Source organism: Hipposideros armiger, unplaced genomic scaffold (genome assembly GCF_001890085.2).
Source record: "Hipposideros armiger isolate ML-2016 unplaced genomic scaffold, ASM189008v1 scaffold_567, whole genome shotgun sequence".
Lineage (NCBI taxonomy): Eukaryota > Metazoa > Chordata > Mammalia > Chiroptera > Hipposideridae > Hipposideros > Hipposideros armiger.
The window spans coordinates 1,012,472-1,035,693 of NW_017731917.1; the positions used below are offsets into that span (position 1 = coordinate 1,012,472).

General features: G+C 40.2%; 1 protein-coding gene across 3 annotated transcripts in view; it reads right to left on the bottom strand.

Moving 5' to 3' along the window:
* Positions 1-212: 212 nt before the first annotated feature.
* The window catches only part of DESI2 (desumoylating isopeptidase 2), a 41,358-nt gene continuing 18,348 nt past the window's right edge, over positions 213-23,222 (bottom strand). The window contains exons 2-6 of one of the 3 annotated variants that reach the window (XR_002121865.1): positions 16,018-16,090; positions 13,387-13,480; positions 11,735-11,876; positions 3,399-3,698; positions 213-2,979 (exon numbers count right to left, since the gene is read on the bottom strand). Coding sequence is in view for 2 of the 3 variants with exons in the window: in XM_019623852.1 (XP_019479397.1) it covers positions 3,465-3,698; positions 11,735-11,876; positions 13,387-13,480; positions 16,018-16,090 (543 nt within the window). In the remaining variant the exon portion in view is untranslated. Of the gene's footprint in view, positions 3,699-11,734; positions 11,877-13,386; positions 13,481-16,017; positions 16,091-23,222 lie in introns of all 3 variants that reach the window. The other 2 variants (XM_019623852.1, XM_019623853.1) reach the window with 2 other exon arrangements.

Sequence of the window (23,222 nt, forward strand, 5' to 3'; positions counted from 1 at the left end):
CTTGGCGCCTATGGAGTTGGCCCAAGGACTTGAGCTCAAGAGGAATTCATGTGAGAAACGTACATGCGAATACGAGAGGAATACATGATGGGGTGGGGCCGGCTGTGTCTCCAGAGCAGATGGGAGTCTTGGGTTTTAAAAGTAACCTCCCACCCCCAGCACAGAAACAGAACAGTTGCCGTCTCCTGGAGGTCAGACAGCACTAGAGACTATTTCTTATAAAAGTATTTTTTAATAAATTGATGTATTTCAATGTTGTTAACATGATAGCCCAATGCTATTATCAAGGTAGCAAAAGTGAAGAGTCCTGGTATTTTTTATATAAACACTATGAATGACAGTACATTTGCATTCAACTTCACAAGGATTTGTCTTCAGGTTCATGAAGGTTCTTTAACAGCTGTAGCACCTTTCCAACAGTGAAGATGGATGTGCATTGACTGAGCAGACAACGGGAGTCTAAGGATGGAGTGCACGCTAAAACCACACTGAAGACAAGAGGTTACAATGGCGGTACGGCCAGCTCGCTGAACAAAACCCAAGTCTGTTAAATTTAGTCACTGAAAGAAAACACAGCATGTATCAAAATTACAGAGCAGCTTACAGAAAGGGAGCCATAAGAAGACACACCGATTAGAACCGTGAAGCGGTGACCGTGTTGCTACCCGTGTAGTGATGGAAAGAAGCGATGGACAGAGTCGTGCAGCCGTCTGTAGCGTCGGCTCTCTGCACACACGCCATGCTCGCAGCTGGCCAAGACCAGAGCTCCCTGTGCTGCACAAATGCTGGTGAAGGTAACTTGCGCTACTGCTATGGGTCAGAGCAATAGTGGGCTGGATTTCAGGCATCAAGTAGGATGCTCTCTTTACTACCACATCACCGCCTGCTACAGTTCATACGCCATACTTCCCAAAGCTGATGCCCCCTTCTTAGGGTTGAAAAACAAAAAAACAACAAAAAAAGAGCATTTAAAACAAATGGTAGAAACCAGCAGCTTCTGCCTCTCTAACACTATATTACTTTCCAACCCCCCATGAGAAATGTGCTTCACTTGGTTATAACTGCGAAGAGAATACGACTCCATCCTATCACATGTATCTTAATGACCAGCTTTTTGATACAGGGTTTTTCTTAACAGAGATCAGGTTGGAAGCAGGTTAAATGCTGGGTAATGACACCCATTCTCAATTTTGAACTGCAGAGAAGGAACTGAGTTAAATGAAATTTTCTAAAGTAATTTCTTTATTTCTCAACCTGAAACAATCTCACATCCAGAATTTTATCTGCTGATTATTAGTATGTTCATTGGCCTTAGGCCATGACTTATTTCTACTAGGACCCTTTACACGCTTTTAAAACGCCAAATACTGCCGATCAAAGTAAACACAACAAATTAAAATGGTTGTGTGCGGAGGTGCTGGATTCTGGATCTGCACAGATGGCACGTTCCTGGCTTTTCACCAAGAAGTGTCTGATGAATGGTGGGCCACTCCTTTATGTGTGTCAGCAGCCCAGGTTTAAGTCGTGTACACGTGAATGTATTAGAAAAAGCTGTCATCTACCACATTATTAAAAAAACAAAACAAAAACAAATAACCCAAGCAAAGTGCATCAAACACTTTTCACTAGCCTGGGTTTTGGTGATAAGACCCTTCTTTGAGAGAACAAATTCACTGCTAGCATCTTAGTGTTTTATTCTAAATCTCATCTTTTAGGCCTGAACCGAGTCAACTTTTCATAAAGATCACATGTATCCCTTTCTTCTTTCCGTCACATCTCTTCAAACAAGCGCTCTGTCCCCCCAAAGAACTGAGCATAATTTGTAAAGGCTTTCCTCTCCAGAAACAACAGTCAAAAGCATAAATTAGGTGAAGTGGCTTCATTTTCCTCAGGTCAATGCTCATAACACAAGGTGTGTTTTCCCTATGAACAGGGTGTGCTTAAGTTGATACAATGAATCAAAATCAGTTTATGGAAAAGTTAAAAATGTAGTTTACTGACAGATATGTATCTTTATAAAGAGAATAGCAAACAATCCAATCTAGAAGTTTAAATAAAAGTAGATGACTTTAAAACTAACAATATATATAAAGCTGAAGTCACTGCCTTGGGTAATTTATACACTGCATCCAATATTTTACATAGGACATTCATTCTTAAGGCAGAAAAATTGAATTTGACATGTAATGACTTGGCTCTTTCATCCAAGGGTCAAACTGGGAGTAGACTTGACCAGACAGATTCCTTGCTAATGAGGACTTAGCTGTGGTGACAATTTTGTCCTTCGAGTATGTTATGTAAGAGACATACATTTGAGAGAACAGAAAAGGATGAATTCTAAGACACACAAATGTGATTTTTAGACAAGGGGTCGATGAGGCTAGCTAGGCTTTCTATTATGAGATGAAAATGCTCTCATAACAAAGTGACAAACTCAACATACTGTTTCTGATATGGTACATAAAATATCTGAAATATCAAAGAATTACCTTTTTTGGAGTGTATTACTTTAGACTAGTTTTCAAGGTCTAGTATAAAAGGTAGCCTGAATAGTTAAAAGCAGTTGAATGTCAACTCATCCTGCTCCTCACAAGGCTACCATTTAGGATATTCCTACCCCATCAATAAAATCCTGTGCAGGGCGGATATCAGTATGTAATAAAATAAAAATGAAGCCCCCCAACACATGTGCAAAACCACTCGTCAGTTACTAGCAAGAATATATGAAAAACATCTTAATTACAGAATCAGGCATCGAAGCCAGACGGACACAATCATGTACCACCTGTGTGGGTGGATGGACAACTGGGATGAAAGCAACAGTCCGACGGGAACCTCAGGAGACATGCTACCTGGAGTGGGAGGCGTGGAGTGCTGAGAGGAGCGAGACCCAGAGCCGAGCCACCTTCCTGCAGACCAAGGTCCCGAGCCCTGGGGCTGTGTGTGCTCCTTCACCTCTCTGCATCCTGGTGCCAAAACCTTAACAAAACAAACACAAACCTACACAACAGTTCTTAAGCAGGTGAGGTGACTATAATTGCGTTAAGTACCTTTTTGTGTGCCTAGTATTTATGCCATAGTTCTGGCAATTGTCAGGAGTGTACAAAGATTACCTGCCTCGTTTTTAAAGACGTGAAGGTTTTCTTGTCTCACGGTGGCAGGAGTCCATGCAAGATTTGTAAACAGCGATACAAAATACTGTAAACATAACTTAACCGAGTTTGTATAAAACAGAAGTAAATCCAAATTTACAAGTGGGTAAAAAAAACAGAGGGCGGCTTCATAGGAAGTTCTCCCTCCGGCGCCAAGTGAGTTGATTACAAAGAGAATCCTGAGCTGAAAAACTAGGGTTTGGGGGAGAGCCATCTTTGCATATGAAATAGCCGAAGGACGCTTACTGTTCTCCTTTTCTCTCTGATGCTCAGCTGCCAGAGACAGTTCTGAATGTGTGACTTTGGAGACGTTTATAACTTCGTGTGGCGCCCAGGCCGGGTGCCTGCTGCTGCACTGGCCATGGAAGCGGACGCCACCGCGTCCTCAGCTTCTTCTAGTTCGTCCTGCAGCTCTTGGCTCACACTGGACTGCAGCGCTGCGGGCGTGAGCCACTCCTTAGGGAGGCAGCTCTGGAGGAAGGGGATACAGGAGCTGAAGTAGGCGAGTCGATTGATCCAGCGAGGAATCTCCTTCCCACAAAGAATCTAGAGGAGAAAGAGGGCCGTGTTAGGTGAGAGGTTAAGGTGACGAGGTCCCACTGCCAAGGAGCCCTGGAGGGCGGCGGCTGTTCAGAAAAGCCACTGCCCGCTAGCCTTTGGTGATGACATCAGACCTGGACCACAAGCAGCGCCTTAACTCGGGAGCCTGGGGTTCCTACTGTCCGCCCCACCCCCTCCTCTTGAAGAACCTGTCAAGCTGTTTACTTTTCCCATCTGCAAGATGAGCCAATTCCATTTGGCTCTTTTCTCTGATGCTTGCTACTGCTATGAGACACATGTAGAAATACTTTGAAGAACACAGAGGAAGACTCTTGTTAATAAGAGATATTAGAGGAAGAGCAGCTCCTGGGGGTTGGAGCAGTCAGTCTTGGATCGTTTCCTATCTGTGAATTCTCCTTTTGCAGAGTCTTTCTACTTCCCTCCAGTTGCTCCATTTTTTCTGGCCACCCTTTTACCCCTTGGCTTTGTCCTTGACCCACTTTTTCCAAGGAGCTCAGACTGGCCCAGAGAGAGGCATCTCCCAGGGGAAGACCGGGTCTTACATTCTTTTTCCTCCAACAATCTACATTTATTCATGTACAAAATTCTACATTTATTCAAACAGTTATGTCTGGCTGACGATCTTAACTGGGGTTTATGTTTGGGGTAGGGCTTATATTACGAGCATCCTGAAAAATCACACTAGGGCTTATTTTCCGATTAGGTCTTATTTTCGGGAAAACACAATAGCCTCTTTCCCTTCTGCAGACAACGCTGGGCTTAACTGAGTCCACTGTCTCGGGCATTCTTGCCTCCAGTTATGTCAGAGACTATGATGACGGGATCTAGAAGTACCATCTGTCTTATCTTAGTTGATGACTTAGGAAAGTGGTTTCAAAGTATCTTATGTTACCAAATCAACTAATATGTAACTAGGCTGACACCTGTAATTAAGCAGTGCAACTGTCCCCCCTAAAGGTCCAGCCTTTAGGGTTACTGACCTTACATGACACCATTCCCATCTGTCTACTCTAAAAAACAGACAAACAAGTATTATATTATAGTTTACACTCAAGGCACATTCAGGGACATCTGCACAGCTGATGGTTAACCCCAGAAGTGGGGACGAAGAGCACGCAGGTTAATGGAACAGACGCCGCTCCCTCTCCAGCAGGCATCCCCTTCATTCTGCTTCCTAAGTCCTGATCTTATTCAGCGACCACCTTCTCCCATATACCCATGTGCTTCGTGGGAAGCTGACGTCATGTACTTTGATTAGCCCGAAACAGGGTTCTGTAACCTACAAGCTGCCTGTTTCTGCAGATGAAATTGTATTGGAACACAACCATGCCTACGTATGAATTTATTGCCTGTGGTTCTTGGGCTACAATGGCAGAGGCAGAGTCTAGTCCATGAATAACCCACAGGCTACAATCTTTGCTATGTGGCCCTTTCAAAAAAGTGTGCTGATCCGTCAGTAGGTCATTCCGTATTTACGTTGAATTTTAAAAACGAAATAGACTGTAGATAGTAGCGTAATCGTGAGAGCTGTTTTGGTTATGTGTACATGTGTGCATATATTGAGTCATGATGTAAAATGCATTTCTTACTGTGGGCAGTGGTAAAAAATATTTGGTTTATGAAGCAAAATTGTGTTTGCATTTAAACTTCCAAGCCAGTAATCCCTCTTGTAAAACTCTACCCCAGAGACACACTGGCAAAAATATTAATATAAAAAGAAGTATGCACAGGCTTATTCATGACAGCAATTTATATTATAGCAAAAGAATAAAAGTAACAGAAATGTCACTAACAGGACTGTTTAAATGAATTTTGGTACATCCACAGGAGAACTTTCCAGCTGTGAAAAGAAATGAGTATCTCTATATACTGCTACAGAGACAACTCCAGGATACAATGTTAGGTGAAAAACGCAAAGTGGAGAAAAGTGCATATAGGATGCTCCCAAAATATAATGGAGGACAGGTACAGAATAAGATAGACATTTCAATTCCAAAAGGAACATGGAAGGAAGGAATCACTAATCCGAAGCAATTCTGAAATCGGACCAGTAGTCTCCTTTAGGTTTCAAGGCCTGGGATTAATCCTCTGTGGCCCCCTCAGTTCTGCCCTCTGGGTCCCTGAAGTTATTCTTTTCCTCCAGCCTGTTTCCCACCTGCAGAATTCTGAGAATCCAAGAGCCTCTTTCATTTTGTTTTGTCCCTTTCAGTTTAAACTGGAACTGTTTCTGCTAATATAACACCCTTAAAACCGTTGTGAGTGTCCCATGTATGCCACGGGATTCACTCTTTTAAACAAGAGGCTCCTCCGCAAATCTTTCCTGGGAATTCCATCTCTATTCCTGGTTTCTGCTGAGAGGATCCATGAATCACATGTTTAATCTCTTCAGCAGCAGCAAAAGTTTATCCAGTCACACCCTTGGGCCTTCTCTCCACAGTATGCTTTCCTAATAGTAAAACCCCTAATTTTACCTTCTTTTGCAATCTGAATAGGCTGAGAAAGTCCAAAATCACCAAGTGCTGATTCCTTTTTCACTTAACTGTTCTTCCCTCAATTTATCTTTCTTCTGCGTTTTACTATGAGCAGCAGGAGGAGGCCAGGCCAGCACTTTGCTTAGAAATCTCCTGCGCCAAGTTTGCAGGGTTTCTGCTTGCAGTTCTGCTTTCCACATGACTACAGAATGAGAAGCAGTTAATTCGGCCACAATGGAACAAAGGTTCCCTTTCCTTCAGTTCTCAACGCCACATTCCTCATTTCCTTCCGAGCTCTCACCAGCAGCACCTTTAATGTTTATATTCTACTACTAAATAGTCTGTCCAAGGTGATGTAAGTTTTTTCTATCAAACGCCTCAAAATTGCTCCAGCCTTTATCTGTCACCCGATTCCAAAGCCATTTCTACATTTTTAGGTATTGTTACAGCGGCACCCCATCTTCAGGTACCCACATCTGTACTGGCTCCCTATGGCTGCTTTACAAAATTATTATCAGAAACTTAGTGGCTTAAGACAACTCAAGTTTTTCTCTTACCGTTCTAGAGGCCATGGATAGAAGGGTAGATGGGTGTGGACATCTAGAAGCTAGACGTCCATGAATACATTTTGTTCATTTTAGATTTGACTTTGGAACTGCCCAAAGATTTTATATAACATAAAATTAAAACAGAAAAGCAACCTCCTCCCACCAAAAAAAAAAAAAAAAGGATAGGATAGGATAAATGAAACAAAGGACGCTAACTGTGTATTGAGTTGGTGGCATAACCACACAGAAAGAAATTACTCCAGTGAGTAAATTACTCTTCACTGGAGTAATTTCTACCACCAGCAATATTACTGGTAAGTTGAAGGCTTTTTGCAGTTCTTTCCGTCTTTAGAGTATTATTCAACAGAGGTAACAGTCGTGTTTTGTTGGAGGGTAAGTAAAAACCTTATAGCCTAAAATGAAGTAGAAATATCACTATGAACCTATAAAAAAAAAGTCCTAGCTCTGTCTAAAGGAAAAAAAAAAATCTAGAAACTATCACCAATTCAGTAGCAATGAGTGGCCCTAATGCTCAGATCAAGGTTTCTAAGTACAGCTGACCCTTGAACAACGTGCCTCTGCACGGCCCTGCAGCTTACGCAGGACCGCAAGAGACGTCCGCACCCGAACCCTGTGCTGGTCAAGTGTCTACTGTATTTACTTAGAAAGAAACAGCTCTGAGGTAAGAAATACAGAGATGAGCCTGGACTATTTTTGTCATACCAAAGAACAAAAAGGCTATCAAAGATTATTAGGGCTATATCAAGACTCAGGAGCCAGCCAGAGGAGGTTCCCATTGATCAAAGATGGGCCAAGATCAGTAACTGCACTGAACTAAAACATTAAAAAATTTTAAATCTGGGGAGAAGAAATCCATAATGATACTAAAAAAAAAAAAAAAGTTGGTTACGTTTGAAGAATGCTAGGGAACTGTCAGGGGTCCCCAAGATCACCTCCAGGTTAGATAATGTGCTGAGGACTCACAGATCTTAGCATATAGTTGTATTCACAGCTTTGATGTATTACAGTGAAAGGATACAAAACAAAATTAGCAAGGGAAAAGGCGTAGCCCCAAAGAAACCAGGCACCAGCTTTCAAAGGCCCTCTTCCAGTGGAGTCACACAGGATACACTTAATCACCCCAGTAAGAAGTGGTGACAACACATGAGAGCTGTCTCCTGGGGAAGCTCCTGAGAGATCCAGCATCCAAGGTTGTTCTCTGGGCCTGGCCCCGCAGGCAGCCTCTCCTTAGTATGTACCAAAATTTTAGATTCCAAGGACCAAAGCAGGTGTTTAGCACAAATCACATTGCTTGTATGAACAGGTCAGGCACAGGGGGCCACTCTTACCGATTCTGGGAATGGTGGGAACCCTCCTGAAATCCAAGTTCCCAGATGCCAGCCAAGGGCCAACCCTGCAAGCAGGCCTTTCTGAGGGCTGCAGTCTGAGGGCTGCTCTGTTGACTCTTTTCTGCACAGCCAGGAACCAATTCATTTTTTGAAGACTATCAAGTAAAGGGAAAGAATCAAGTACCTACCTTGCCTTTCCTATGTGGACTGCACCTCAGGGTAACAAGGCGTATGGCCTTTATTTAGATCCTGATTCAAACGAACTCTAAAAAAATTATGGCAACAGGGAAATTTCAACATTGTATATTTGGATAATATTAAGGATTAAAGGTTAATTTTTTAGGTTGGTAACATGTGTGGTTATGTTAAAAAGAACCCTTATCTTTAGAGCTACAAAGTAAAATATTTACAATTGAAATGAAATAATACTTGGGATTTGTTTTAAAGTAATCTAGAGATGAGAGCGGTATTTTCAAATGGGTGCTTATGGATAAAACAAGGTTAGCCATGAAATGATAATTTTTGAAACGAAGTTATAAGTATATACAGGCTCATTATCACTCTACTTTTAAATGTCTTGAATTTTCCACTTAAAATATTAACAGAAGATATTCAGACCAGTGGCATTCAGTAATGGTAATGCCATTCCTCTTGCTAGTGATGGTTTAGAAATGGGCATTTGGGCCAGCCAAGTGGCTCAGTTGGTTAAGAGTTAGCTTAAGAGCGCAAGCTCTGAGCAACAGGGCCACCGGTTCAATTCCCACATGGGCCAGTGATGCTGCGCCTGAGCTGAGCTGCCAACAGGTGGCAGGATGGCTCAGCTGGTGTAACAACAAGATTGCCTGTTCGGTGGTGGGCTATGCCCGCCCGCAACTAAGACTGAACTTGGAACCTTGAGCTGAGCTGCCACCCGGATGGCTCAGTGGATAGAGCGTGCGCTCTTAACAACAAGGCTGCTGGGTTCGACTCCCACATGGGATGGTGGCTCTGCCCACCCGCAACTAAGATTGAACACAGCACCTTGAGCTTAGAGGCCACGAGCTGCCGACGGGCAGCCAGATGGCGACTGGCGCCCTCCACAACTAAAATTGAAGAACAACTTGGCTGGTCCCCTTCCCCAATTCCCCAAAACTGTTTCCCTTCCCCAATTCCCCAATTAAAGAAAAAAAAGAAGAAATGGGCATTTGATCCAGTTCTGGCCATAAAACATGGCCTGCCTTTGGCTACGGCAGAAGGTTCCAGAAAAACATCTCGCTGTTTCTAAGGGAACTGAAGGGACAGACAGAGTTTTCTTCTTTTGGATGTTGTTGTATCTGGATATGGTGCGTGCCAACCATCAAAGGAGCTACCTGAGGGCAGAGCCAGCTTCCTAAGGATGGCAGCTCAGAGACAGGGGAAGACCTTAGGCCACTGATGACGTGCACTGTTGAGACACTGACCATCTGAAACGGGCTGGTCTCGTTCTGGATTCCTCCTCTGTGAGAGAATACACCGCCTCACTGTCTAAGCCAATCTGAGTCAGATTCGAGTAAATCGAACCGGAAGAGTAGGGGTTGGCAAACTTTATCTGTAAAGGGTCGAATGGTAAATATTTTAGGCTTTGTGGGCAGACGGTCTCTATTGCAACTACTGAACCTGCCGCTGTAGCCTGAAAGCAGTCAAGATGGCAGGTAAACAAGTAAGCATGGCTGTGTTCCAATCAAACTTTATGGATACTAACATCTGAATTTTATATAATTTATACACATCACTGTGTATATACTTTTGACTATTTTTTTTAACGATTTAAGAATGTAAAAACCATCACAGCTTGTAGGCCGTACAAAAACAGGTGGCAGGCCGGTGTTGGCATGCAGGCTGTAGTGCTTTGCTAGTCCCTGCTGTAGAGGAAGCATCGAAACTGGTAACTCTGATGTTAAATGATGATAATTCTTGAAATTTTGGAACAATGCTGAACAGAGCACATATATGAACCATCAATTATAACTAGCTATGATCTGGCCTATCTGCAACTGGAAGTATTACATCTCCAAACTATGCTCTCCAAGATGCAGACGCACATTACACTTATTCATGTTTTCAGAGAACCTATCATTAAATTTGTTTGCCTTGATCTTATGGGGTTTACTAGAATAGCTCCTGACATCCCTCGCTGTCCACAGTGCTAGTCGCAGTTCTGTCACTGATGAGCTGGTTAAGTGACGTAAGTACCAAGTCTCAGTTTCTTTAACAACTCGGCACTCATACAGGGCGACCATGAAAACCGTGACCTATGAAGACAGCCCCAGGGACATCCGCAACTGCTCTGTGGGCTCCAAGTGTAACGTGGTCTCAGGGTAGACCAGGGTTGATGTGCTGCTATAGATGCTCAAGAAAGCTGTTCACTTATTTGGGAGAGAGAGTATTCAGAGCCAGACGAAGTCATGATAAAGCTTAACAAGCACTGGATCAGGGAATCAGGGTCTAATCTGAGTTCTCCACAACCATCTTTGATAAGCCATTTCTCCAATCAGGGCCCAATTCCTGTCTGTAAAATGAGGAGACTGGATTAAGATGCTGTCTAACGTCTCTGCCAGTTTTAACATTCTATGGATCTCTGAATGCACTCCCTACAAATACAATGCTTAGGTTCAGGGAAGTTCTGAACCACCTTCCCTCACCCCTGAAAATCAACCAGGTCACCCCTACGGTGTCAACGCACCCACAAGACTGGTGGTGCTTCTCCAACTTTCATAGTCATATGAAGCACTGGGGACCATGTTAGAACGGAGATTCTGGTTGAGTAAGTCTGTGGCGGTGCAGAGACGATGCATTTCAAACTCCTATGTGAGGCTGATGCCGCTGGTCCCTGGAACATACTCCGGGAAGCATGGCAACAGTCCGCTATAGTCCTGTTTGAAAGCTATGCTGTGGAGGCCACGAGGGAAGTGAAAAGGGCCAGGGAGCAAAGCACCCTGCAGAGGCCACGCAAACAGCAGCTCACGTTCTTCTTTCCACCCTCATAACCTCTGTAGCATTGGTGCAGCCACCGCAACCAGCTGCTAAGAGTCAGAAAGCTGGGAAGCTGGTTCAAGCGCTATTCTATTTTCTAGAACTTATGTGATAATCTTTTGCTTTCTTCCTTCCGTTTTTTTTTTTGAAGGTCCTGTCATTTTGACCTAGTTTTGGTCTTCTGCTTAGGATTCAAGAATCAGGGAGGAAATAAATGCCTGTGTGATAAGTTGGCAGAATCAAATTTCAAGACAGGATAAGTGAATTACTTATTAATAAGGAAAAGCCAGGAACAAAACCTGAAGTTGGCAACTAAAATTTAGGAAAAAAGAAGTCTTAGTGGTTGAGCAGCAGAAGTCTCTTTGGCATTCATTTCTTTCAAGTGGAAGTTTCAGGGTGTAAATGAATTAGAAGAAGAACAGACAATGATCTGTGATCACTCCCTACCCACTGCAACGTCATGAATATAACTAAAAGTTGCGCTGACTGTAAAGTCACCGACTTTAGAAAGGTCATTCAGGCAAGAGAAAGAAATATAATAATACCATATTTTATACAACATGAAGAATCAGGAAAAAAAAGTCAGTTAAATATAGAGGGACAGCAAGTATACTAGGAACTGTTATTTATTTGAAGAACTTTCAGGACAAAATTTCATTTACCTCTGATAAAGCTGAAGAAAAGTGATTGCAGTTTTTGTGCATCAGATGATAGGCGTTGCCTTTGTATTCTTTTCCCAGTTCTTCCACAATTTTTTCTATATCATCTTCTAAGAAATCAGTACTCCCTAAAACAACAGCTTCTCTTAAAGAACAAAAAGAAAAAAAAAAAAAAGAAAGAAAAAACATAGCCATGTGAGTTTTAGGTATTTATAAAAAGCATGTTTAAAAGTTTGCTTATTTCCAGGAATAGCATGATTGATGTAACAAAGCAGGGTTAACATAGTAAGACTAAATAAAGGTAAATGACATACTTAAAAAAATTTCAATTATTTTAGTTTCTACTTTTCTGCAATAAACTCTTAAGTACACTACGTCTGAATAATACAAATGCAAAATAAGTCATTTTCTTTATAAAACAATGTCATTATAGTAAAAAATGTAATATCAGAGTTATTTTTACAACTTTTGAATAAGTACTTCTATTAGTAGAGAACCAGATCAAAGCTTCAAATATTCCTGCTTAATTACACCTGCCATCAAATGGGCTGGCCATATTGTCTTGTAGAAATAATCTTTTAAGCTATCTGCCACTGTACTGCAGTGAGATGAATGTCAAACGACTAAATTTTTTAAAAAGTATTTTAAGCCCCCCCCACCTCTGAACCACCCCAAAACCAACCCCGAACCCCACCTACTACCCTGGAAATGCAATAGACACTATTCAATAGAAGGTAGAATTTTTGTCAGATCCAAGTAAGGCGTCCTAGTAAGCTGAAAATACTCAGAAAGCCCTTTCTCTAGTAGTCTTGCCAAAAGGGAGGCCTAAGGAACAGATTGGGATGGTCCTTGTGGCACTCCTGCGGGTCCGTGTTTCTCTTCGGTGACAGGCTCACAGAACCATGAACACAGGCGTGAGCAACACGTGCAGCCCTGTCCTGAATCTCAGTGTAGCAATCTTATTTCACTACTTGCCTTTCACTTGGCAAGTTCACTATCATAGGCCCAGCAGTTTCTTTACAACTTCTTGAAACTAAGGTGCTAAACATCACTTTAAATACAAGCCTTAATTACGGAATGGAAATCTGATTATTAGTGTTTGAATTTTCAGTGCTGTTTACTGCTCATAAGGCTCCAGGAAACACTCGTATCCGGACATTTTAGGTTTATCAGTACACGTAATACATGTACCTTGACATCAGTTTCCTGGATAATCAACTGTTTAACTATTTGGAATTTATAAACAGTGTCCCTTTCATTGGGAAAATAAAGTGATTTTAAGTGTTAAGTGGGTCACAATAAACCTTTCCTCCACCTCCCCCAGATAGGAGGTTGAGGGGGGAAGCAATCATTAGATATGAACGTTTTCTAAAGCAGAGCCTGAGTTATACCAATGTAAAACATTTCAAAAGTACACAGAATAACTTATATGGGTCCCTCTATAAAAGCAATAGACTAGGTTACTTCAGGCATTTTATTTGGCCTATTCCCAGCTTTAGACAAACGCTGATTTTAAAATAAACTGCCAGCAACTAAAACCATGCTAAAGAAACATTTTAACTTCCTGCATTTTAATCTACAGAATGAATTCTGTATGCCTGAAAACAAGGTTTGGCACCTACAACAGTGTAATAAAAATTATCCTCCCTACTTACTTAAATTTAAATGTTTCTCCTAGTTCAGAAGCATTTCCTGGGGAAATTTCAAATATTCCAGAAAAGGGATAAGGATGGCCACCATAAGCAAATTCTGAAAAGAGAAAACTCATGATTTTTAGTATTTATCACACAAAATTTAACCAGAGTTCTGAATTAGCTTGAATGAATGAGGATAATAATGATACTAAATATTTTTCAGTTTATTAATGCTTTCACAAACACCTCACTTAGCTATTGCTTGTATAGAACAGTTGACACAAAAGACCTGCAACTCTAATAATGAAAGACACTCAAAGGTAATACTGACTTTGTTTATATTGGCAGGAGAGTGACTAACACTCAAAGGTGAATCCAGTCTCTCTGCGCATCTATCGTGTCAACCTAAGTAGGTGGTCAATTCAGTGTTTTGCCACTTTTTACATTAAAGTGATCAAATTGCAAACTTGTACTTGACTGGAAAAACTGTCTAATGAGGAGTTTCCATGGTAGCTGGTTTGAGACTCTTGGTCTATGTTTGAATAAGAGTGAAACATTAGCAAACCTGAAAAACTGAATTCAATTCCCCTCATTCAAGAAAAAAGGAACTGCCAAATGTAATACATACACCCACTCACATACTCTCTCCACAGCAAATCTTGTAGCCAAGAGGGAACTGCTTGCACTACAATAAATGTGTTTCTACGCTCATCAGAACAAAAATGGAGAATGGTTTCAAATCCAGAAGTAACTAAAATTTCTGGCTACGATTCTGATATGGGATACTTAAATATTTAAGTGGCAAACCATAGTGGATTTATTTACAGAATTCCAAACAAATGTTTAAATGAATCTCATCACTTAAAGCTCATTCAATATAATCTTAAAAGGTCTTAGAAGAAAGTACAGGAAAGAACAAAGCAGGTACTAAGTTTACTTTTGATTCAGACTTTTCAGAAAAAAGCAATGATGTAGATAACAAATGAAGTGTTTAATGTTCAATTCTGAAACATACATTAACATTTTTTAATGATCAAATTTTATAAACCATTGTAGAGAAACAGGTTGAAAATGGAAAGATTGTATTTGGATTTTTAGCTTTCTCAATTACAGTAAGGAAAGTCATAAAGCCATTGAGTCTTCTATTCAAGAAACAATCATTCACTTTCAGGAATACATTTCGACCTAGCTTTGCTAAGTTTACGGGGCTATGTTGTGAACCATGTTTCTAATTATTCCTAAATCATTTTATGAAGGGGAGCAATGATTAGGCAGATATTAAGAGCAATGGACTAGTATATAAAAACATTTGGGTTTCAGCTTCAGTTTCTTCATCTGAAAAATGGAGAATATGCCACATGCCCTTATCCACCTCACAGCAGCATGGTGACGTGGTTCAGAACTTGATGGCACTTTAAAAACCGTAACGCACCATACAAATTCAGTTAAAAAGGAACACACACAACTTTGGCAAAAGCCAAGTCCAACACGGAAGCAAAGCCCCAGACCACAGTTCCTCCTGCATAGCAATGCTCTAACTACTGACACTTTCAGCAGGAGCCTCGTGGCTTTTTGGGGATTATCTGGTAGACGCAGCCTTCCAGATGGAGCTTAAAATGGAGCTTAAGGAGCAGATCTTTACAGGCGACATTTAATATGCTATTAACGTGCAATATAAAAAAGGGACAGTAAAAACACCAGACTGACACACTTAGTAAATGAGCCTTTTCGTTGTATTAGAGAAAGCTGGTGCATAGTCTTCCGGGTAACTAAGTAAATGGCAGTAACCCATTCTAAGAGGTCACAGTCTGCCTTGCTGAAGCGAACAAAGGCATTTCTGCTACAGGGTGACTGTATAATTCAAACTAATGTATTATTACAGTCCTGGTGAAACTGGCGGTGGGCTCTGTTTGACGCAGAGCATCAACCTGATCAGGAATGAAGTATCTTGCACCAAGGGTGGGAACAGAACAAAAGAAAAAGCTGCTGACAACAAAGCTGTTAGGTTTGAGTGGCTCCTGTTATGTGTATCATAATAAAGGGTAATAAAGAATAAAAAGGGCTGAGTTCATACAAAGGCCATCATTCTTGAGCAAAAAGCTAAATGTAATCAAGGGCAGGGTTTGCTCAGTGATATTTTAAAACTTCAAAACTATACACGCGTCGGTCTACAAAAACGAATTACTGAAATTCCCTCAGGAAACTGGCATTTCAAGTTTGACGTTCTCTAGAACCAGCCCTTTTCCAACCAAAATGATTGTTTCTTTTTTTTTAATCATACTATTTTTCAAAGTGCAAGGTTTTCTTGGGAACCCCAATATGTATGAGAGCAAAACTGTCATGGTATAACAATCTCAAAAGGAGAATATTTTTAAAGACATAGAATTTAGAATAAAAGATAACTAAATGAACGTACATTCATGTACTTTGGTACTTTCTCCCCTAATACATTTAATTTTGGGCATTTTCCCAAACTGTGGTATAAGCAAATATGGGAGATGTTCTTCTACTTTCTGCGATGAGATAGGGAAGCAGTTAAAAAACAAAAAAAAAAGAAAAAAGAAAAAAGGAAGAGCTGTAGTTATGATTTTGCAACTCCTTTAAAGGAAAAACAATCTTTAGAAAGTGTACTGAACCTGTGTGTCCACGTACCTCTGCCATACACTTCAATTCCTGAATGAAAAACTCCGATTCCAATGGATGAGGTGTACTCGTTCATCCAGTACTAAGAAAAGAAGGAGAGAGTCAGAATATCTGTTCATTTACAACTCAGCTCCACATCACAGGAAGCTACGGCTCCCCAAGTCAGCCTTTCGCATCGCATTTCTTGGTATATTTCCTTACACCTCTAAAATTCCCACGATAACGACCCACTGGGTCCTGTCTCTGCTTTTGTTTGTGCCACGTCCCACGTGAAATGTCTTCCTGGGTCAAAATGAATGTCTCTGTTTGCGTACAAGCACATTATCTAAGGCATAGGGCGTAAGCCATAAAATCTACACCTGGTCATGCTGGGGGGAAAAAATGGATATAAAAGCTCTCCTGTTTTCATACCTATTTTTCTTCTATCTTAAGCTTTCCCTTTCCTTTTCTGGTGAGCTCCCTGAAGACAGGGATATTTTATTCTTTTTCAAAATGTTTTTTAAAAAAGACATATACTTGTATATCACATATATAGCATATACGTACTGACTGACCTCAAAGTTTGATAATGTTAATATCGGAATAAATAGTATGAGGCACAAAGGTTAGAACAACCTTCTTACCACTGGCATGGAAAAACTTTCCAGAAAAGGTAATATATGAACTGGGTTTTTAAAGGACAAAAGAGATTCCCCAGATAGACAATTTTGGAGGTGATGAGAGATGGAGGGGAAAGGCAAGGAATGAGAAGATGTACATAGGTAGTGTAATATGAAATTATGGGGGATGACTTGTGAAATGGATTAAAAGGGTAGACTGGAGAGAGGCATACCTAAATGAAGGGAAATGAACTGAAAGCTCATTAACCAAACACTTGGGTAACACTTAACGGTATTACAAACCCATCAGATTTCTCCCAGGTTAGAGGATAATGTGTCTTTAATTTTTCTAGGTTTATTTAAGTTTTAACCTTGGCTCTAGACCCCTGGCCAGTTCCTCCCAGACCTGGGAAAATGCACATTCTCATACATTACTAGGAAAGCATAAATGGATACAGTCAATTTTTTCCCCTTAAAATGTACCTGGAAGAAAAATTAAGCAATAACAAGCAAGAAATATTTGAAAAAGAACCAGGGGCTTTCTCATCTAGGTATCAAAATATTTATTAAAACAGTATGGTACTGTCGCATGAACAGATCCTTATATATATATAAGAATTGGTATACGATAATGGCAGTGTTTAAAATCAATGATAAGGGATACATTATTAAAAATGTGAGAACAAAATTGATTATGCATAAATACATTTCATGTATTTAAAAAGCCTAGTGTCTAAAAATAATCATATAGAAGAAAATAAATTTTAAAAAATCTTTTTTTTTTTTAAAGATTTTTATTGGGGCATTGGGGTGATGGGAACAGTGCTGGGGAATTGGGGGAAGGGGAACAGACAAGTTGCTGTCGTTTTGTTCTTCAGTCTAGTTGTGGAGGATGTTGCTTCACTGGCCCAAGTTGGCATCATCATTGCGCTCTTCCCGGGCGAGGCAGATCAGTCGCCGGCTTCTGGACGGCCGCTCACAGCAGCTGCTGGCCGCTCATGCTGGCTGCTGGCTACACACGGTAGCCCATGGCAACCCACTGCAGCAGGGGCTGCAGCCTACGCCGTCGCCAGCAACTCAGGCAGCCCAGCTCCAGGTTGAGCTGTTGTGCAGCATCTTAGCTGTAGAGGGCAGTGTCACTGGCCCTCATATGTGGGATCCAAACCGGGGCCCTCTGTCATCTCAAGCCAGTTCTTAACCATCGCGCCACTCGGCCGGCCCAAATTTTTAAAAATCTTGATGAGAAAAGCCAATCTAAGTAAAGCAAAACCTAGAATCTGTAGAGAAAAACATGTTCAACATAAACATTTACAACTTTTGATTGTGTAAAACTACATAAACAAGGTCAAAAGATAAACCACAAACACAGAGGGAGAAAAAAATTTGTAACCTAGAACAAAGATTGGTATGAGAATCCAAGCTTCCCACTATCTCATTCTATTTGGCTCCTGACTTGGGGGAGCCTGAATTTGGATGGCAAGTTAGGAAAGTGAGGGATATCTTTTAACTTGATTTTGGATGGAGAATAGTGAGGGTACATACAGCAAAGGATTTCTCAGAACATTTATTCAAATCTATAGTTTTGGGCAACAAAAGTTCAGACAGCATGGGATATTGTATCTGAAAGCTCCATTAAAAAAAAAATAACCCCCAAAGACAACTGAGCAGTCAGAAGAAATTAGTGGCCAACAAACATGGACTAACAATCTCATTAGTAAACAGAACAATATACACCATTCTTTTTTTATCCATCAGATGGCACATACAAAAACTACTGCTAATACTTGGTATGGTAAGGATGTGAAGAGTAAATCAATGGCAGTCAATTAACCATTCCACCTCTTGGCATCTATGCTACAGAAATACTTGAGCATATGTAAAGGTATACGCCAGGATATCAACTGCTGTTGTCTATAATACTGACAAGCTGGAGATAATTTAAATATCAGCAGAGGGATGGTTAAATAAATTATGGTAACTTCGTATTGTGAATTATTATACAGCTACTAAAAAGAATGTGTTAACTCAATACATATGGACATAAAAGGGTATCTAAGATATACAAAGTAAAAACACCAAGTCGTAATATATTATCTATAGCATGATTACACCTTCATAAAATAAATATGCCCTATGTGTATGTTTATATGCTAAACAAAACCACCATCAACTACAACATAAAAAAAGTTGAGGCACACAGAACAAACTGTTAACAGTTTGGGGGAGGAGAATAAAGGGATGCTTTCACTTTTAACTCCATATATTTTCAGATTGTTTCTCTAAATTTTATGAATAATGTGTATTACTATTTTTATAATTAGAAAAAAATGTTATCTTAAAGTAAAATACTCTCTTAGCGTCTAACAGGTTGGAATTTATTTGAATCTTTACACTATCATAAGAGCACAGGCTGCATATATACAAACATAAACAGCAACCTAACTGTCAGCAAAATACTGGTAATGACTTAAATGTGTACCTACAGGGTGCTTACAGGCTGAATAAACTATGAAATGTTCACATAATATTTGGAATATGACGTAGCTATAAAAAGAAGAGGGATGCCCCCAAGGAAATGATGGGGAGTAATTTCCGGGACATGTTTGTTAGGGGAACAAAAGCAGAATGGAGACATGGCAAAATGAGAGAGAAAATGGTCTGAGGGACCTTCCACTGGTCAATTTCGGGAAAATATGACTATCAAAAAGAATAACGGGCTATAATAGATCAGATAAAAAGAATCTGAGTCCACAGTAATTAAAAAAAAAAGGCAAGAAAGGAAAAAGAAAGTTGGCAGAGCTCTTCTTTGTGGAAGTCAGCTAACACATGCAGACGTAAAGGCAGGGTTTGGCGAGCTCCGTTTTGCAGCCCCCGCTGAAACTGGCAAGGACCACGGCTGCTAAAACCACTGGGGCAAGGCTGCTGAGGGACAACGTTCACACAGTCTCAAAGTACCAACCTTACATTCTCCTAAATTATAAGGAAAAAAGATACCTCTGCAATGAAAAAATATGAGTATTATCTATCTTATCCAAGTGATTAATCCGAGTGTTGTCAGCAGTCGGACAAACTGATGTTATATGCCTCCTGATGTGATGAAGCAGAAAGCCTACAACATTTCCAGTTATTTTTCTTGTCAAATATGTTCAATAGGATATAACCGTAACAGCAAGTTAAGTAAGTCTGGATTGTGGGATGTTCTATAAGAAAAGTTGCTTGGTCTTAAAAAAAAAAATAATGACATGAAAGTAAAAAAAACAACAAAAAACGGGGTGGCTATTCTTTTTTTTTTTTTTAAAGATTGTTTTTTATTGGGGAATAGGGGAAGAGAAACAGACAAGTTGCTGTCCTTTTGTTCTTCAGTCTAGTTGTGGAGGACATTGCTTCACTGGCCCATGTTGATATTGTAATCATTGCACTCCTCCTGGGTGAGGCAGATTGGTTGCAGGACACTGGATGGCTGCTCACGGCGGCTCACGGCGGCTCTTGGCAGCTCACGCCAGCTGCCAGCCACACACAGCCGCCCAGCTCCAGGTTGAGCTGTTGTTCACCATCTTAGCTGTAGAGGGCGCAGCATCACTGGCCCTCATGTGGGATCCGAACTGGGGAACTGCTGCTCAGAGCTGGCGTCCCAAGCCAACTCTTAACCAATGTGTCACTCGGCCGGCCCAGGGGGTGGCTATTCTTTTAAGAAGATAAAAAAGGCACGACAAATGCAATGAAGGAAACTTGACTGGAGCGCAGATTAAAAAAAAAAAAAAGCCAAAAAGCCATTATTGGGACAACTGGGGGAGCTATTAACAGGCACGATATATTAGGTGATATTGCGCCAATTGAACATTTCTTGGGTGTGGTAACAGTGTGGTTAGGTAGAGCCTGTCTTCTCAGGAAACACATGCTGCAGGATTTAGAGACGAAATGTTGTAATGTTCTGACTGACTTTCTGTGCGAGTGTAAGCGTAGATGGTTTTTACCGGTGAACCTAGGTGAAGAGTATACAGATTGTACTCTTTTTACCACTTTTTAAAAAAGGCTTAAACATTTTCAAAATAAAGAGTTTTGGGGAACTGAAGAGAACGATCTAGTCCTTCCTCCTTACAACAGAAGCGATGCCTTGCCAAGTTACTCGCTACCCTCCTCCTCTCCCCCCCTTTCAACAGAAGGTAGGAAATACCACAAGGTGATCACGCTGCTGGTAGTCTGCGTACAAATTCTGGTCTTTTTCCAGTCAGTAGTTTCCTTGGCAGCCAACTTCCAGGACTTGAATTGCTTTTTCCATTTGAGAAATTCCATTGTTTATACTGTTTGCAACCAATAATTTGGTCTATAAACTGCCGATTTCCTTAATGGCACCAAGAGGCTTTTTTCTGGATCTAAGGACCACTTTAAAGTGACCTTTCTGCTTTTTACAAGTGAGCTTCTCTTTCAAAATACAGAGTATTTTCCAAAAAGAGATACATACATAATGGTTTGTTTACAACATCCACAATAAAACACTGTCTACAATGTTTTAAACTCTTCGTAAATTGAACATTTTTTTCCATATAATGTCTAATACCACTTAATTTTAACAATTTGTCTTTTACTTGAGCAGTAAATAATAGCCTTCCCAAAGTGCTCTTATAATACATTTCTATAATGGGAAATCTAAATGTTTTTTTAAGAGAAAGGTTTTCATGAAAAAAAAAAATCATACCCAACCCATGACTTTTGGCCAAAGGGTCAGCAGGGTTAGGGTGGGAATTGAACTTGTCAGCATGGGGCTCAGGAACTCGGAAACCTTTTACTATCTGTGCTTTCACAAATGAGTATGATCTCTTCTATGCTTAGGCATTTCATGCTTACAACTCCTGTATGTTGCCTGGGTATGTACTATATACTACTTTAGTTTGAAATTTCCCTGAATTCAAGACTTTATATTCTAAAAATATAAAAGGGTATGTTTTGACACATTTTATAAATTAGGAAATCTGTGAAATGAGAGAAACTTAAAAATGAGAGAAAAATGTACCATCCAAAAATGTGGCCAGCCCGTTGGGGTTCTATATAATGAGACCTGACCTATATAAGGTTTCTGAAGAATTGCTGAGATACTACAATGAAAAATGAATACCCGATAGCTTTGCAAGTGGTAGTATGATCTCCACTCTCAGACAGAGCATTGAACAATCAGGTCAAGTATTGGGTTGTCAGAAAAGTCATGACGTATTTTTTCTATGTTTTTCGTTGCAAAAATGAGTCATGACTTTTCCAAGAACCCAATAATTTTGCTCAAGATTATAGGAAGCCACAAGTTGTGAGGAAAAAGATTTCTTAACGCAGAGACACTTCTCTGGACAGTATTAAATAGCAGAAGGCTGCCCGCTCATAATATTATTTTTTCCAAAGGCTGTCTCAATATTCTGTGGCAGAGTTACTGTTGATGTTGATCACTCACTGTTAGTAGTGACACTAAGGGACTCCACAATGTTTTTGCTTTTTATGTTTCTTTTGTATTTTCTATCTCTAAAAAGGCCCTCAAATTTAAAGGTTAATTTCTTTGGGAGATTAAAGTAACTACTTACTAGTTAGAAATCTATGAATAGGCATCTCCACTTACCTTACAGAAATGAAAAGGACTGTAAGTAATATTATGAACTGTATGCCAACAAATTGGATAACTGAGATGAAATCGACAAATTCCTAGAAAGATGCAAACTACCAAAACTGACTCAAGAAGAAATAATCTGAATAGATCTATAATGGATGAGAATGAAAGAAAAGAGAATGAATTAACAATTTAAAATCTATCCAAAGAAAAAAGGCCATGACCAGATGACTTTGGTGAATTCTACCAAATATTTAAACAAGAATCAATACCAATTCTTCACAAAATGCTCCAGAAAACAGAAGAAAAGGGACTACTTCCCAACTCATTCTATGAGGCCAGAATTAACTTGACACCAAAAACAGACAAAGAATCACAAGAAAACTACAGATCAATATCCCTTGTGAATACAGACTCAAAAACCCTCAACAAAACACTAGCAAACTGAATCTGGCAACATATAAAAAGGTTTACACACCATGAACAAATCGGATTTATTCCAGGAATGAAAGGTTGGTTTAGTATCTGAAAAATCAATTACTATAATATACTGTATTAATAGAATACAGGACAAAATCCACACGATCACCTTATCAGATGATGTGGTTACCTATGGCTGGGAGGATTGCAGGGAAATGAGAATGACTGCTAACGGGGTTTCTTTTTGGGATGATGAAAAATTTCTAATATTGACTGTGTGATGGCTGTACAAGTCTGTGAATACACTGAAATCCACTGAATTGTACACAGTGGGTGAACTATATGGTATGTGAACTGTATCTCAGTAAAACTGCTTAAAAATGCTAGTAGAGGGGTAACGGATCTGCTAACTTATACCAAATGGCAGAACAGAATATCATTTTACACTTGGCAAATCTAAACAAAAACTATTCTATACATACCCTGGGTCCCCCAACGTTAAATTTTCCTTCAGATATCCACTTTGTCCCTCCGCCTCTAAAAAGGAATTTGGCATTATAACAAAGTTTTCTTTTTGTTAGCAAAATGAGAACCAAGAAAGTCATGAA